Below are 18,990 nucleotides of genomic sequence, written 5' to 3' on the forward strand. Positions count from 1 at the left end.
TCTTCTGGCCTATATACGACTATGTAGAACAGGCTTTCGCTGGTCATACTAGAGGAGAGGTTATGAGCATGTCACTCAGATAGCTTGTTGTCCCGTAGTTCTGTTGGCCAAAGCTTCTTCAGATTCAGTTTTGCGCAGCACAGAAAAGTATCCTAAATACAGCTTTCAGCAGTAGATGTCAGGCCTTGTGTCGTTGTTATTGTGAATTAGCTAAAGAGAGTGCATATTAAAGATCATGTATCCCTGTAAATTATTAGATAATAAATTAGAAAAAGTATATGTAACTTCATAAAATCATTGTTGCGTGCAAGGGATAGTTTGTCTGTTGTCTCCAGCCGCCTCTTTAAAACATTCCACATTGTATATTCTCCACAAAAAAGCATTGTTAATAGGGATATATATATATATATATATATATATATATATATATATATATAGGGATATATATATATATATATATATATATAGGGATATATATATATATATATATATATATAGGTGCAAACCCATTCACCGTTTGTCACATTTTGTTATGTTAAGGCCTTGTTCTATAAAAAATAATAAAAATATTCTAAAATATTTTTGACATTAATCTGCACTCAATACACAATAATGAGAAAGTGAAAGATTTTTTTCATTTAGTATTCAGACCCTTTGCTATGACATTTATTTAAGTCATAGGTCCTCCCATATCTCTTGATAATCTACATCTACATCTTAATTGAAGTCCACCTGTGGTAAAATCAGTTGATTCAGCCATGCTGAAGAAAGAACAGTCTGTAGATGTCAGAGACAGGATTGTGTGGAGGCACAGATCAGGAAAAAGTCTGCAAAAAATCTGCTAAATGTTCACAATAGCACACTGGCTATTTGTAAATGGAAGAAGCAACAACCAGGACTCTTCCTAGAGCTGGCCAACCCTCTAAACAAGGTAATCAGAGGAGGCTTTTTGGTAAGAGAGGTGAACAAGAGCCCAATGGTCTACAAGGATCCTGAGTGCAAACCTGAAGGTCAACCATCCCTGCAGCACTCTACCAATCTAGGCTTAATGGCAAAAAGCACCTAAGGATTTGAAGGTTTAAGGGAAAAGTGAATGCAGCAAAGTACAGAGAAACTCTTAATGAAATTCTGATCCAGAGAGGATGATGCAGACTGGGCCGAAGGTTTACCTTCCAACAAAACAATGACCCTAGACACACAGCCAAGACAACACAGGAGTGACTTAGGGACAACTCTGTGAATGTCCTTGAGTGGCCCAACCAGAGCCCTAACTTGAAACCAATTAAACATTTCTGGAGGCAATTGAAAATGGCTGGCCACCAACTGCTACTGACCATTACTGAATTGCTGACATTGTTGAACTATATTTCTCTATATTGGTAACCAATGTTAAAATTATGTTGTGAACAGTGTTTACTTCAATTTGTATTTTTGTACCTGCTGGTTGTCCTACCATCTTTCAACCTAAAACATTTTCTGCCTGAAAGTGGCTCATCTTGAACACATGGCACACATCTAGTATGTTTTCTGTGTAGAACTGGCTTATTGATGACCTTTGGACTGATTAAACTCCCCTGGGCTGCTTATTGAACTCAGCTTAACAGATGTCAATCTGTAACCATGGTTACTGGTTACAAAGTAACTTGGTTTAGATGCTGTAGATGTACTGGGCACAACTTTGAATGTGTTTTTATATTTACATGTACATTCAAGGCATTTAGCTCTTATCCAGAGTGACTTACAAATGTTTTTAAGAGACCCGTGGCTTAAATGAAACAAATCAGGCCTACTACAGAAAACTATTATAAATTACTATTAAAATGACATAAATTGCTATTACACACCAACATAGCGCATAATCAAAAATTATAACCCTGACCAACCAAGAGGTTTGAAATAACCTGATGTGTTTACAGGTTATGTAGAATTGAAATAAATATTTTGATGAATAACATCAACTAAATAACAAAAATAAAAAATAAATAGCAGAAACAAACTCTCACAAAGTTGTGATAAACCTTCAATACTCCTAATAGCTTAGATTGTGTAGACAAAAGTAATTTGCATATAATCGCAGAGATTGCTGGCATCTGTTGTCATTTCTAAGTTACACCCCCTTTTTAAAACTTCACATATTACTATGAACATGTTTAAATGCTTTGTGTTTGGTTAGTCCAACATGAAATAAAAGATATTAGATATAATTAAACACACCAGTCTTCATTTGGTTTACGATCATCCTTTATACACAGTATTTATTTCAGTCACACTTTTAAATGTGTATGAGAATATTGTATATTAATCACACTGTAACAAAACTACTAAACAAATCTAACAAATAATACTATGTAGTTCTGCCCATTCCCATGCAGTTTTAGTAGAAAAATGTTGTGCAGTTGACCTTTACATACACATTGGGAATCATCTGCCGATGATACACAGACAGAGGGATAATGCTTTTTATTGTCATACTATTGGTGTTAAGAAGTAGGTGGGGTATGTTGGAGTAGGTGGGTGTCTTAAAAAAACGCAGCTGACCTGTTGTAGGTGTCATAAATCACAAACTGTGTACGATGCACTTGTGATAGCCATCAACAAACTTCTGGCAAAATTCCATCTAATTTTTTTTTTCCCTTCTTGGAAGAATTCAATTGTATTGTTGGTGTCCTGGTACAGACCCACTTTTTTGGGCAAAGTTTACATATTTTAAATAGGGTTGAGGTTGGGACTTTTGAAGGATGCAACAGCTTAGCCTTTTTTTAGCCTGCTATATCCATTCGTTAAAACACCTTTGGTGTGTGTTTGTAGTAATTGTATTGTTGAAACATCCAATTATGTCCATGATTTACCATCTAGCTGCTGGTTTGAGATTACGCTGAAAATGTTTGATGTAGTCCTCCTTCATTCTTTATTCTTCCCTCCACTTTGCACAATGTACCAGTACTGCTGGCACTACAATGCTTTTCAGTTGGTACAGTGTTTTTGGGGTTGGTTGCCTAACATATACTCGTCCAAACATACTTTTGGCCATTTTTTGGAACTGACCTTAAAACATTTTTTCAGAAGGCTTTTCTTTTATCTCTGTAATGTGCTGCAAAGCTTGAAGGTGTCAGTTTTTGAGTAGGGTCTTCTTGGACAGCAATTTTTCAGTCCAGGGTATTGTAAAACTCTCTTGACCATGCACAGTGACAATTGTGTCCAGTCTACAGCAGGCCTGTGCCTTTGTGGTTTTAGTGTTGTTTGTGACCATTCAAACCAATTGTCTTTCAACTGATTAGTGCGTCAAGCAAACACTTTTTATGTGGGCAAGGAAAAAAACATTTTTTAAAACTGAATTAGTAATCTTAATGGGTGTATGTATATTGTGTGTGCTCAAAAATATTCATACACCCACTTTTTTCTACAGTGAAGCTTTCCCAGATGAGAGGGCACTATTACAAGCAAATCTTGTTTTTTCTCAATGTAAAAACATTGTAAAAATATTAGTATCTTAATATTACAATGACATTCATGTCCATATTTAATACTTGTAAACTTCTGAACGCAACTGTATGTCTGGAGCAGCCTCATGTGAGTCTCAGGGTTCCATACTCAATGCAAGTATGGGTGTAATTATATAGCTTTTCGGTAAAATTGTGTTTTCTGAAATGACGGAGCACGAATACCTTTGAGATGAGTTAAAGTTCTGTTTGTGATCCAGAACTGATCACTCAACATCAGTACTACATTACTAATTATCTTGTGGCTGAACATACAAAATCCTCACAGCAATATCACCATCCACTGTTAAGCCTTCCCAGATAATTAGAGGATATTACTACAGCAAAGGCAGGACAAAGCTTGATTGATTTAGTACCCTTTGTTTATGAAGAAGTGTTGAATAAGCTGGTGTCAACAGAAATGTTGGACATACAGTGACAATCTTATCAACCAGGTATAGCAACACTGATCTTCTTTATATTTTATTGATTATAATTAAAACAAAAACAATTACAATCTGTATACTCACTACACATTTTGTTGAATTCTGCATGTCTCAACAGAGCCTTTCAACAGACCAGCATCATTTGGAGGTCTGGGAGCATTAAGCACTACAGCATTCGGTGGCCTAGGAAACCCAGCACTTAGTGAGTGTCACACATAATCAAACAAAAGGAGTAATCAATCCAAAAAATAATCAACCATGGTATTTTTCATTACATCCTAAGTGTATTATTCAGTAATTAAATAAAAAACTAGCTGAGTTGAGTTGTTGGTTGAAGCATGATTGGCAGTGTGGCAATCCCTTTATTTAGTCTATATTTTATAATTAATTATTATTAATTATAATTATAATTAATTAATTGTGTATGCTGGCCAGATCTAAATAGGTAAGTAAACAAAATTGAAGCGTACAAAGGAAAAAATAAAAAATAAAAACAAAATGTTGCCTTACATTCCTTACTGCCACCACACATTCACCAACATAAATCCATCAACAGGGTCTGACGTAATTTTACAAGCTATTTTTATTTTGCTCAGTCTCTCTAAGTGGCAAGGGCCTCTGTTAGACTGGGAGATGCACATGACATGAACATAAAGATTGTCAAAGATTATATATTTTTATTATTATTCATCTTCATGCATATTACATGGATGTAAACATTTTACATTATTTCACATAGTCAGTTTTTACATCACAGGGCATACAACTGTAGTTACTTGGCTAACTGAAACCAGACCTAGGCATATATGAAAGGCTGGACGTTTTTATATGCTTAACTTGATATTGTGGCATATTTTTTTTCTTTTCACTTTCTTTTCTCAGCGTCCAACTCTGCTTTTGGCCATAAAGACACAGCTAATGCACAGCAGCAATTCAACAGCAGCCATGAGCCCTGGAATAGATTGCACCGCACACCACCCTCTTTCCCCACTCCCCCACCCTGGCTCAAACCTGGGGACTCAGAGTGCAGCACCTCTGTTAGTTCACACAACAGAGACCGGGATAGAGATTCAGACAGGAGGGAGTCCTCCATCAACAAGGACGACAAAGATCGGTGGGTTATATTAGTGCAAACATACATGAAAATATAATATTACTAGCTACATTAGCAATAATCAAAAGAATACTGCAGAAGCCATTTTTAGATATAAAAAATAAGATTTAAACAATTTAAGCATATATAATTCTTTAATAGTTAATTAATTGTATCTCCTTTTCTCCATTAAATACCTGCAGGGTCTGCAATAGGATTCATAGATTGAGAAGAGGTGTTACAGTGCAGTGAATATCTTATTATCTTATATATTAAATTTGTGGTAAATGGATCCTAAAACAGAAATTAATGATTGGCAAGAAGAAATTAATGCATTTGGGCATGCCGAGGCCATAGTGTGAAGGAAGTAGCAGGTTAATCGAAGCGTACAGTCATATGGGTCTACTAGCAGTGGCAATAATCTTAGTCTACAGGAATTTTTTGTCAGAATTGTGTCAGATGATGCTCATCAGAGATCCTGACCTCATTATCACTCTTGTTGAATGTTTGTCTGGTTTGTGGGACAAAGGCAGAACTTCACAGTAATTCAAAAAAGATCTGATGACATTTAAATTCTGGGGATTTATAATGTTTCCTCACCATGAGCCAATGACCTGAAATAACATGTGTCCTTCAGCACTGACTCCTGTCAAAATTACTCTAACCCTGGGTACTCCATTGAGCCAAATATTGTACACCAGTAAAACACAACTGAACTTCATCAGGACTGCTCTGTCAAGTCAAGTCAAGTCAAATTTATTTGTATAGCGCTTTTTACAACTGTTGTCGTCACAAAGCAGCTTTACATGAACAGAGAAGAATGAAGAAATAACATGAAGGGTCAAAGATCCCCGTGAGCAAGCCAACGGCGACAGTGGCAAGGAAAAACTCCCTCAGAGCTGGAGGAAGAAACCTTGGGAGGAACCAAGACCCATCCTCCTCTGGCCAGACTATTTAAACATTAATGATAAAAATTACCAAAGCAGATACAACAGAAATTTAATAGTGGTGATATTAATAGTGTCAGACAGACACGAGTCCATCTAGGTTTCAGCACGGCCACCAAACAGGCAGCACCGGTAGGCGGGTGAGCCATGGGTGGTGGCGGGTTGGGGGGGACCCGCTGGCCGGACTGGTAGGTGGCAGCTGGTTAGGAGCAGGTAGAGGGGACCTCAGCGGGCAATCTTCCAGCAGGTCGGGCTGGGTGGCCATTTACTCGAAGAAGGTAAAAAGAGAAAAGTTAGTTCTAAGAGGAATTTTATGGAGGGCAGAGAATGTTGAGCATCAGCATCAGGGTATGTCTGACGACTCCGGCAGGTCTAATTATCACAGCATAATTAAAAGGAGAGAGCCAGAAGGTAACACGGACACGGGGGCACCCTGAGAACACCAGCATCTATCTGCTCCACCGTCAACAAACCTGAGTGATCGCGTGTAAGCAGCGAGACAACAGCTCCAGCATCTCAGTGTACTACAATTCCCTGGGTCCACGAACCCCTGGACCTGCAGCCCTTATCTAAGAAACATTAATTACCAAAAGCTAAACTAAACATATAAGTTTTCAGCTTAGATTTAAAGATTGAGACTGTGTCTGAGTCCCGAACATTATCTGGAAGGTTATTCCAGAGTTGGGGGGCTTAAGAAAAGAAAAGGCTCTTCCCCCTGCTGAGGTTTTCTGAATTTTGGGAACGAGTAAGAGGCCAGCACCCTGAGATCTAAGTAGTCTTGATGGTTCATAATATACAATAAGATCCTGCAGGTACTCAGGAGCGAGGCCATGTAGGGCCTTATATGTTAATAGAAGAATTTTGTATTCGATACGGAATTTAACTGGGAGCCAATGAAGTGCTGATAGAACTGGACTGATATGGTCAAATTTTCTAATTTTAGTAAGGACCCTGGCTGCAGCATTTTGCACCAGCTGAAGTTTATTGAGGTTCCTGCTGGAACAACCTGACAGTAGTGTGTTACAATAATCTAGCCTTGAGGTAATAAAAGCATGTACTAGCTTTTCTGCGTCTTGTAGTGATAAGGAGTTTCTTAGTTTGGAGATGTTCCTAAGCTGCATAAAGGCTGTTCTACTAATATTAGCTATATGTTGCTTAAATGATAAATCTGAGTCGAATGTGACGCCAAGATTTTTAGCTGCTAAACCAGGAATGATGGAAGCATCGGCCAAGTCTAACATTAAGTCTGATAGTTTATTTCTAGAGTCTTTTGGACCTAAAAGGAGAACTTCGGTTTTGTCACTGTTGAGGAGAAGGAAGTTATGTGACATCCAGAGTTTTATATCCTTTACACAGTCCTCCATTTTCTGTAGTCTAAATTTATCATCAGGTTTGGCTGATATATAGAGCTGTGTGTCATCTGCATAGAAATGGAAATTAACACCATGTCTGCTTATAACTGAGCCCAGTGGTAACATGTATAATGTAAATAATAGCGGTCCTCAAATTAAGCCTTGCGGAACTCCATATCTTACTTCTGCGTAGTTTGAAGATAAATCTTTTATCTTTACAAATTGATAGTGTTCCGTTAGATATGATTGGAACCATGATAGGGCTGTCCCTGTGATTCCAACCATTTTCTCTAATCTTTCTAGTAATATAGTATGATCTATTGTATCAAAGGCTGCACTAAGGTCTAGTAGGACTAATAAAGATACGTAGCCTTGATTAGAGGCAAGAAGGAGATCATTCGTAATCTTCACTAGGGTTGTCTCTGTGCTGTGATTGGGTCTAAATCCAGACTGTCACTCTGGGTTCTCTCTCAACCTTCTTGTGATTATCCATGCCATCTCAAAATTCCTTTACATAGAAATGCTGGCCTGTTTCCTTCGTTGCTCGTTTGTACTGTGCGGGAAAGAGTAGCTTTCAGTTTGCATTTGAACAACTCTGGCATCAAAATACATGATCGAGTGTTGGTGGCACATGAGGTACAGCATCTGCACTAGGTATGAACCAGCCTTAAACATAAATAGACAACAGTTACAGTGATTTTGTCATTTCTGGCAGTCCATCGTCTACAAATGCACCTGTGTGTTATTTCTTCTGGGGCTCATGCATTGCTGCTGTGGTATGCCTTCAAAACGTTGAACCCATTGAAACCATCTTTTTTTGTGCTAGTTTTAGGTGATCCCATACTTTTGTTGCCTTGGATCTTCGGAAACTTTTAAAACCCTATTTCACAACTGTCTGACTCTTTTTTTTTTAGGAAAAGTGTTTATTTGAACTAGAGACCTAAAAAACAAATGTCATGAAAAAATAAACCATAAAATAAATAAATCGTAAAATAAATAAAATGTAACAAACGTTAAAATTAGACATAGACTATGACGACTAATAACAACAACCTGCTTCTCACATGTTATCTGGGGATTTACAGTAGCTGTTTCCCTCAGCTTCTTTTAACTTATCCATAGATTTTAAACTTGCATTGCCAGTATTCTTAAAAAGTTATCATTTCTTAACTGCGTCATGCTTGAGGCCATAACCTAAAGCTGTTTTACACTCGGCATGAGTTCATTCTCTATCAGCAGAGAAACCTTTGGATGAAAAGTACTTTTGCTCATGAATATATTTCTTCATTATGTCACTGATACCAGAATCAGTCCACTGAGACATTTCAGCCCCTCATTAACTATGGTCCTGCTTTGATAGTTGAGGGGCTTCCATGAGCCTTTAGCAAGATTCTGAGTGTTGTGGTCTTCCCTGGTGAGAAACAGGAGAACAAATCCAAGATATATCTTATTAACTGAAACTACAGCAGAACAAAGACACTATCAACAGTAACAAACAGACCTTTCTCCTCATAGAGAGCATACTAGCTACAATTGTTAAGTAACAAACAGACTTCTCTCTTCTCCAACAGGATAACAATTACAAATTCTTAGCAGTAGACAAAGATGAGCATAGAGGGTTAAGGACCCAATGGTGGCAGCTTAGCGATCCTGGGTATAAACCCACAAACCTGTCATCATTAAACCAGTGCTCCTACCACTGAGCCACCACTGCCTCAAACCTTTGTACCTCCACCATGTTTGGCCATAGTGACCAAATTCTTTTCTTCTGTTCAATTTAGTTTTCTGTAAAATATCCAAAGATGTGCTTTACTAAAAAGCTCTACTTTGGTCTCCTCTGTCCGCAGGACATTCTCCAAGAAGGAGTGTGGCTTCCTCAGGTAAGATCTTCCTAACTCCAGTCTGGCTTTTTTTTATCTGTGTCAACATTGGAATCCCCTGCATCCCATTTAATTTTGATGGCAACTAATAGTATTAGCTGACAATGTTATATGAGTCTGGGGGTCAGCTTGAATTTTTTTGGGAGGCTGAGGTTCTGTAAAGCTGCTTTGTGATGACAACAGTTGTAAAAAGCGCTATACAAATAAATTTGACTTGACTTGACTTGACTTTAGACAACATTCAAACAATCCTTTGTTGCAAACTTGTACACCGGATCATTAAGATCTCTGGAGATGGACTTGAAGCCTTCAGATTTTGTAATTTTAGTTTTTACATCCTCGGACATTTGAGAATGAGATTGATTGATTGATTGACGTAGGAGCTGATTTACTTGGGTTCACTTAAATTGTTAAATTTAAAATCTTGTTTAAAATTAATACTCTTAAATCTCACAGGGTCACAAGTTCAGTGATTTTGATGGATTTGCCAGGAAAACACACCCATAACAATTATAGCACAATATAAGAACAATTATTTATCAGAAAATAGTTTGCACACTATATGAGATATAAATACACACAATCAAATCATATTTATTTGTATAGTGCTTTTTATAATTGGTGTTGTCACAAAGCAGCTTTACAGATCCAGTAATACATAACATGACATAAGATGAAAACCTAAGACCCCCAGTGAGAAAATCAAAGGTGAAAACTCCCTCAGAGCCGAAGGAAGAAACTTTGAGAGGAATCAAGACTCACAAGGGGGAGCCATCCTCCTCTGATCAGAATTATTTATATTATATATATATATATATATATATATATATATATATATATATATATATATATATATATAATAGTTTTTATATATAGTTATTATATATATATATATAAATTATTATATATAACTATTTAAATTATTGATAAAAGTCACAGAACCACCAAACCTGTTCTACTTCTCAGGTGTGCAACATAATCATAATATTATAATATGCTAATCACAATAATCATGGTAAATTAATTAAGTGTGCATGCGTGAGCTGTGCATGCAGCCTATTATGGACGCTACCGCTCGTATTTTTTCCTTTTTTCTGTTTAACTTTTATTTATATGTTTAAGATTTTATTGTTTAGTGAAGCTGTGCCCTCTCGAAATATGCTTGTTGAGAGAGTTTGGTTTTTTTTGGTGTGAAAGTACTTCTTTCACTTTCCTGGTCTGCTGCTGCGCAGCAACATGGCCGCTTTGTTTTCACCCTGGATCATCTGATCGCGTTGAAGTCGGGACCAGGAAAATAACATTCCCGAAGAGCTTTAGAGACGGACACACAGGGGATGCAGAGGAGTTACAAAACAGTGCACGGGGAAAGTGAGAGCGAGGGGATGGAGAAGAGAGGATATAATCCGCGTCTTCCCTCTCATGGGCAACGTGAGATCGGTGGCAAATAAGATCAGCGCTAGCCAGGAGTCAGTAAGACGTTCTGGGGTGTAGTTTAATGTGCTTCTCGGAGACATGGCTACACCAGGACAGTCTGGATCCAAATATTTCCATCCGATGGCCTTCAGACAATTCGGGCTGTCCAGATCTGCACAGAGAGCGGTAAGTGCAGGAGAGGAGGCTCGCTGTGCTCGTTAATAACATATTATTTACCACAGGAGTTCTCCCATGTTGTTATTGTGGCTGTTTACTACCATGGTGGCCAAGGTACTATCAAACTTTTCTCAGTTTGTAGACTGTCCCACCAGAGATGAAAAAACATTGGACATGCTTTAAGGACACAAACGGCTGCTACCCCCTTCCTCCTCTGGGTAGGTCAGACCACAACTTGGTAAACCTCAGCTCTGGGTATGTGCCGCTGGTAAAGAGGATGGTCTGAGGAGACTTACCAGGCACTGCAGCTGCAGACTGGTCAGCACTCTATTGATGGGCTCACAGAGTGCTTCACGGACTACATTAACTTCTGTGTGTCAATGTCTAAGCTTAGAGGTATCTTTTGAATTATTAGTCTATTCTAACTAGCTAAGGCTTTTCTTGGGTAAATAGCAAAGCACATTGTAAGTCGCTCTGGATAAGAGCGTCTGCTAAATGCCGTAAATGTAAATGTAAATGTAAATGTGTGGACTCCACTGTCCTAACCAGGACTGTTAAATGTTACCCAAACAACATGCAGTGGGTAACAAAGGACATTAAAGCTCTCCTTAACAACAAGAAGATGGCCTTCAGAGCTGGAGACAGAAAGGAAGTCAGAACGATTCAGAGGGAACTGAAGAAAGTTATCAGGGAGGCTAAAAACAAATATAGAAGGAAGCTGGAGTGGAAACTCCATCAGAACAACATTCATTCTGAATTTGACTGAAAACAGTCTCTGGCTTCAGGTCCAACAACAACAGAGGAGTTGAGGGCAGCGTGGACAGAGCCAATGAGCTAAATATATATTTTTAAAAGATTTGTCACTGTAGGTTCTGTCCTCCCCTGTCCTCAGCAGCCCACTCCACTCACCCTCCATCCACCACCTGATAGCCTGCCCCCATCCTGTGACAGCCCATCTCACACCTTCTCCCCTCCCCACCCATCACCTCTACGGTTAGTCTCACTTCTGACCAGGTGAGGAGACAACTGATGAAACAAGCCTGCAGGCCCAAATGGGGTCCACCCCAGGGTGCTTAAAACCTGTGCCAGCTTTGTGGAGTACTGTACCATGTCTTAAACATGAGCCTGGGTCTCCTAGGGTCTCCGGGGTTTGGGAGGCATACTGGACAGAGTGGTTTCGTCTCCGTTAAAATCTTATCAAGTATGTCAAACATTATCAAGTATGTCACTTACTTTGTGGAAACCACTTAAAAGCACGCCTTATATGTTCACATATACACTACTGCGCATGGGCAAGGAGTGCATGCAGCGCGCTAGCATTGCCTACAAGTTCACCGCAAAACAAGCTAGTGTTATGCCTAGGAATGACTGGAGTTAAAAATGAGAGAACAACAAAGACTCCCTTCTGCAAAGCATGTAGAAAATCGTTTGCAATTGAAGATTTCTCAACAACGAACGCATTTCACAATCTGCGAACTAACCTCCGTGCTAAATATGAAGATAGCCGCAAGAAACCGCAGCTTCTCAACTGCATCATAGGAAGTTTAAATTGCATAAAAACAGGAAAATAATGAACGAAAGTTAACTATTTAGAAAATATAATAGTTTTTATATTATCTAATTATAATTAATTATCTAGTTATTACATTATGTAATAGTTATTATATTATTGTTATTATTATATAATGAATATTAAAATTTTTGGTTGATTTCACAATAAATTCACTGAGGTTATTTTCAGTTCTTTTACATGTGTATGGACATTTTATGCAGATTATGTATTGTGTGCAGTCACCTATTCTGATAGAGACAGCCATCATCAGATTATGTGACTGCACTGTTTTTTATATAAGTATAGAGAGATAGAGAGACCTGAGACCAGGGAGAGAGAGATATAGGAGGCACTTTTCATCAAACTAGTTTTGACAGGTCAATCAGATCGTGCCACATCATCAGGCCATGCCCCCTGTATGCCCCTCCCTCAACCAATCAAAAGCGTGCATTTTCACCGGAAGTCCCGCCTTCTGGATATCCCTCCTTCCGGAAGTCTCGCCTAGTGTATTGCCGTCCTATCGGATAGCTGGGCACTTTTCATCAAACTTATTTGACAGGTCCCTTCCGACATCTGTTCCATTCTCACATACCAACACTGTGCCACGTGTACCTGCATGTGTATGTCTGTGTAAACATTGTAATGGGAAGCCTAGTCGGGGTCAAAAGGTCCTAACCTAGTCCCTAGACCCTGTCAGACCCTGATCCAGCAAAATGTTTTTACAGGTCCCTTCGGACATCTGTTACCCATTCTCACACCCCACCCCTGTGCCACGTGAGAGAGAGAGAGAGAGACTTGATCAGAGATTTTTTTACTTTTACGTACGATTCAATCACGTATTACACGCAATGATTCGTAAACATCTTTTAAAAAAGGCGACCAGTCAGGTGACTGAGATACATACGATCGAGCAAATCAGAGTATGCAACGTCTCCACCCATTCATTCCACAGACCCTGTAGGCAGATGGATTTAAAGGGTCAGTGTTTGTGCGGCGGTTAGGGTAAGAAGATAGCCGTAATAACAATGGCTTCTGTCACAGATGCACCCAAAAAAATACGGCCAACTCAAGACATTTTGTTTGTGTGTATACTTCTGTCACAGGTCATCAATAGCATTTTGTGATCATTATGACCTGCTACATCTTGTTGCCTGTGGATATTGTACATTCATTATTCAAATATTGCACAGGGCTTACCTGGAGTGGAGTCCTTCTTTTCCAGAGAAGTAACACATAACAGCACTTCCAGCTATAATCAGAGATGACCCTCCCCAGCCTATGAACACTGCTGCACCTATTTCAGATCTGAAGAATGAACAAAATCTTCAGCCCTCACCACTCCATGTGCAGTGCTTTTAAGAAAGGAGAGGAGATGAGGTAATGATGTTAAGCAAAAAATGTCATGATACAAAACAAAAAAAGTTGAGAGAGAAACGTGTAGGACTGAAAGGAGATTTGGGCAAATTCTCTCTCTCCCAAACCTTGATTCCTTCATAACTTTATAACTACAAACAAAAACAGCCTGTTATTTTACTGTGTTTCTGTGTTTACTGTGTCATATATATCTTGGTTTTTATGCATTCCTAAATGACAAATGTGAAAGGATACAAGCTAGACAAAGCATTGAATGAAGGATCCAATGTTTACAAAGTTTGATGTTTTGGCAACAGTTTCTACTTTTTGGTTCTTAAAACATTGTATTGACATCATAGTTAAAACGCCAAAGCACTTTGTGAAGTTAAATTATTAACAACTGCTTCTGAGCTCTTCTGAAATGTTGAATTGTGGATGTAGCTGTAGTATGCCTATGACTAACACTTGAAAAGTTGCCTGCTGCCTGGAAAAAGTGACCGATCTAGAAGATGTGCCATGGGGACTTAATAAGATGTTTTTACATGAAAATTTAATTTTATCAAGATAATATCAGCATAAAAAATTATACAATTATAAACTTTACTATTCTGAGAATAAACTCTTAGAAATATGGAGTAGCATGTAAATGTATGGGCACCCCTGGTCAAAATATTGTTGTTTACTGTGAATTGTTCACAGTAACAACTGATCTTCAAAAAACATAATTTACAGATAAAAGTCTTTTCAACATTTTAAGGAATGTTATTGTACAATTTTTGTTTTGTACAAATATAAAGTGAAAAAAATAGCACCATGAAAAAAGTTTTTAGTTTTTAGTTTAGAGGTTTTACTAAGTATAGACCATGCAAGGTGTCCTAACTTTTGTATCAGGCCCTTTTACCTTTTAAAACTAATCTAAAGCTTAAATAAATAAATTACAATTTGTTTAACTTTCATCACTGTGCACAGACATTAAGCAGGTGAACTCAAACATGTACATGCCACTGTATAGGAAATAAAAAAAACATTATAAGCTTATAAACGTATAGCTAATAGTTCACCCGCAGACAAACTACATGCTTAAAACATCAACATTTACCTTAAATCTTCAGTTCTTATGCATTTCTAAATAGACCTGCTTATGTGTTTTCTAAACAAGTAGATCACATAAAAAAATAAAAAAATAAAAATAAAAATACAGCAAAACTAAAAAGAAAATTCTTTGCTTATTGACTGCATTAGATTTTTGGTCAAACAATCACAATAAGGCCCAAAATTAGATTTAATAGATTATCTAACAACTATCAATAACTGATGAGCAGTTTCAGGTTCAAGGGTGTTTATTAATGATAAACCTGCCAAAGCGTAAGTGTGTGTGTTTTATATATATATATATATATATATATATATATATATATATATATATATATATATATATATATATAATGAGGAGGAATCAAAGTAAATGTAATTATGTTTTAATGACATTAGTATATGTCTTGAACATCACTTTTCAATCAGCTTTAAATTATTTCAAGAAAAGTAAAAATTTAGATTTCTGTGTGAAAGCATTAAATGTTCACCACATCTAAAAATAGCTTACTTCTGTGGCTTGTAGTTTGGATCCACATATTGCACCTGTGTTTTATGCTCCACCAGGAGTACAGTATCATACCACTGGGCACAAAAAGCATTGCATCATTTCTGGAATTATTTCACTATGAATTGAAAAAGAATGAAGTTTGGAGGCATCATACCTGATGCCATATAGGTCAGGACAGCTGCAAAAGTTACCCTGGCATTGACAAGTTCAGAACCTCCAAACTTAATATATTTCATTCCAATTAAAGCAAGCACAGCTCCCCAGAATCCCAGGATTACAGAGACAATAGACAGAAAACATGCAAGAAACCTTAAGAGACAGTGCTGAACTATCTGCTGAACTTCACTACACTGTCTAATTAAATCTAAAAACATTTGACATTGGTGGTCAAACTGTATACTGTTTTTTACCAGGCAGTGCCATCATGGATGGGTAATATTTGCAGTCGGACACACCAGTGATGTAAGAAACACAGTCCATCCATAGATTAGAAAAATATTTGACTGTGGTAACAACGGCTTCTCCCATCAGTACTCAGGGGGCAGAGTAGAACAGTTCAGTATCCAGCCACAAAGACAACAAATGAAGCAACCAATCTCCATATACATCATTTCTGTGTGATTCATTTTCCAAGTCTTGTAGTACAATTAAAACAGCAGATATAGGTAATAGTTTATGAAAAATAAATAAATAAATAAGTAAAAAAAAAGCCAAAAACTGCTATCAAGGCTCAGATTAAAAAAAGACACATTTAGCCAAACTGAACTCCTCATTCACAGTTTTACACAGTAAGCAGTTGGTTTTGCACCATAAGCAGCTTCTTATTGTTGGGGGGCTCTAAGTTACTATACCTGAGCTCATAATTCTAATGGGGGCAGTTTCTCTAATTACCATTTCACTCAGGGACTCCTTTACTATGTGAAAAGACATTACTCCTATAGCACAGCCTGTCATAAGGGCTGAAGCTGTGACCAAAAACAGCCTAAAGATTCTGTATCTTGTCCTTTCCCAAAGCCTCAGCTCTTTAAAATAAACTAGCAAATACTGATGATCCTTATCTGCATAGGAGTGCATAAAATACAAAACAGTAAAATACCTGCTGATTATATTGTAGTTGTTTCTCAGCTCTCTTGAGACTGAAAGCAGTACATGAAATGATACCTTATCAAAAAGATATCTTTCCTTTGTTAAAGCCATACATTTACAAATGTGAATGTTTTGTGTATTACACAAAACTGTAATACAAACTCTTTTCTAGCAAATTGCCTAAATATTGCATAATTCTAACAAACAGTCATGACAGCTGGCATGTAATGTTAATGCTAGCTAGTCAGTAAAATTCTAAAGATCTAAAGAGCCAATAAAAAATAAAGATCTTAGCCAATAATATTCTCAGGGGCCTTTTTTTCTAACTTTACATTTTCAATATGTAGAAGAAAGATCCTTTTTTATAGTTCACTTTTTGGGCTAAACCATGATTATTAATGGTAGAATGGATATATATATATATTGTTTTTGTTTGTTTGTTTGTAATAATGAGATGGAATAATGAAAAAACAGTCTACTTAATACTTTTAATACACAGTCATTGCCTGTATAATACATGCTGTATAATACATGCCATAACACATGAAGGTGTACATTAGGTCTGGCTCTCTATGATTAACGTAAATTTAAATCTTTTCTGAGTAATTTTGTTCATTCTATATTAGTTATTGTCCACCATAAAGAATGTTAATAACTATTTGAACAATCAGAATCTAAAGATACTCAGCACTTAGGTTTGATCTGTCAACATCATATTAAAATAGATTTGGTCACAGAATGAGCATAATATAGTATAGAAAGGTCATCCTCTTGGGCTTAAATTAAATTTTTTTTAAATGTAGGATGTTGTATAAATTTGTAGAGTGACATTTAAAAAGTAGGTGTTGGTGATTATCCAACATCCTGAATTAGCAACGCTAATGAATAAGCAGGTGTCTGAATACTTTGTCCATATAGTGTATCTTGTATTTGTATTGGGTGTGGTTTGAATATATTGGTGCTATTGAATATTATGTGTTATATTTGACTCATAATTCAGTTTTTTTTTTAGTTTTTTTTACTTTACTTTTGAATCAAATAAATGGTGAGTAATTATTGATGTGATGACACTGAATGCCACACCTGTTAATATTCTAAATGTCCATATAGTGTGTGTGTGTGTGTGTGTGTGTGTGTGTGTGTGTGTGTGTGTGTGTGTGTGTGTGTACATTCCTGCAATAATCAATATGATTATGTCCTTGCATGCATGTGTGTATTAGATGCCAACATGGTGAGTTTAAGCACCTGGGCCTTTGTGTGTTTCTTTGTATGTGTACACTCTTAAATAGAAGTATATGTATATGTAAATATTCATATGTATATGAAATATATGTGCTGAAAATGCCATATATACAGTTGTGTTTAAAATTATTCAACCCCTTGCAGTAAAGTGTTTTAGCAAGTTTAGCAAGACATTTATTTTCTATCTTGTTCACAATCAGATCAAATAAGGACCTGTATAATATACCAATTACAACAATATTTTTTCTAACATACCAACAAAATTCCTTATTGACAAAATTATTCAACCCCTTTGTCACATACATCATTAGTACTTTGTACAACTTCCTTTGGCAGTAATAGGCCTCCAGTTCATTGACATTCCTGGCCAATCCAGAATCTTCCAGCTCTTCTTCTGCAACCAAGCTATTGTAGAATAGGAGGTACACTTGTTTATCGTTGTCCTATTGAAAGGTCCAACATCTCCCAAGCTTCAGCTTTGTTACTGACGGCGTGACATTTCCACTCAAGATCTCCTGGTAGTTAACTGAATTCATGGTACCTTCCACACTGTGGAGATTCCCTTGACCTGAAACAGTAAAACTACCAGGAGATCCTGAGTGGAAATGTCACACCGTGACATTTTCACTAAAGATCTCTACAATAGCTTGGTTGCAGAAGAAGAGCTGGAAGATTCTGGATTGGTCAGGAAAGTCAGTGAACTGGAGGCCTATTACTGCCAAAGGAAGTTGTCTAAAGTACTAATGATGTATGTGACAAAGGGGTTGAATAATTTTGTCAATGAGGAATTTTGTTAGTATGTTAGAAAAATATTGTTGTAATTGGTATATTATACAGGTCCTTATTTGATATGATTGTGAACAAGATAAAAAATAAATGTCTTGCTAAACTTGCTAAAACACTGCAAGGGATTGAATAATATTAAACACAACTGTATATATGGCATTTCCAGTACATATATTTCCTTAAATACAAATAGATGACACACTATTTCACTGATGACTTACATGCAAAAGTCCAGTAATGCACACACATCCTGCAACACATATATATATATATATATATATATATATATATATATATATATATATATATATATATATATATCCAGGAACATGCTACCATTAATTATCATCACAAACCAGTAACCAATTTCAGAGTAAACACTGTCAAGCTGACACATTATAGAAAAATATCTAACAACCAAAGATTACAGCATGTTTGTAATTTCTATAGTTCTAAAATAGTTCTAATAGTATGTTTAACTAAATTTTACACCAACTCCCCCCAGACACACATGCAAGATCAAGAGTACACACACAGGCAGAGTAGGTGATCTTACAATAGGATGCATACTCACCGAATAC

General features: G+C 36.9%; 1 protein-coding gene across 7 annotated transcripts in view; it reads left to right on the plus strand.

Annotated features, from left to right (window-relative positions):
• auts2a (activator of transcription and developmental regulator AUTS2 a) overlaps window positions 1-18,990 on the plus strand; it is a 278,830-nt gene that overhangs the window by 242,455 nt on the left and 17,385 nt on the right. For 5 of the 7 annotated variants that reach the window (XM_072659109.1, XM_072659112.1, XM_072659111.1 and 2 more), the window contains 3 exons: window positions 4,044-4,127; window positions 4,808-5,039; window positions 9,165-9,197. In XM_072659109.1, the coding sequence (XP_072515210.1) occupies window positions 4,044-4,127; window positions 4,808-5,039; window positions 9,165-9,197 (349 nt within the window). The remainder of the gene's footprint in view (window positions 1-4,043; window positions 4,128-4,807; window positions 5,040-9,164; window positions 9,198-18,990) is intronic. The other 2 variants (XM_072659113.1, XM_072659114.1) reach the window with 1 other exon arrangement.

This window comes from Salminus brasiliensis, chromosome 16 (assembly GCF_030463535.1).
Source record: "Salminus brasiliensis chromosome 16, fSalBra1.hap2, whole genome shotgun sequence".
NCBI classification, from domain to species: Eukaryota; Metazoa; Chordata; class Actinopteri; order Characiformes; family Bryconidae; genus Salminus; species Salminus brasiliensis.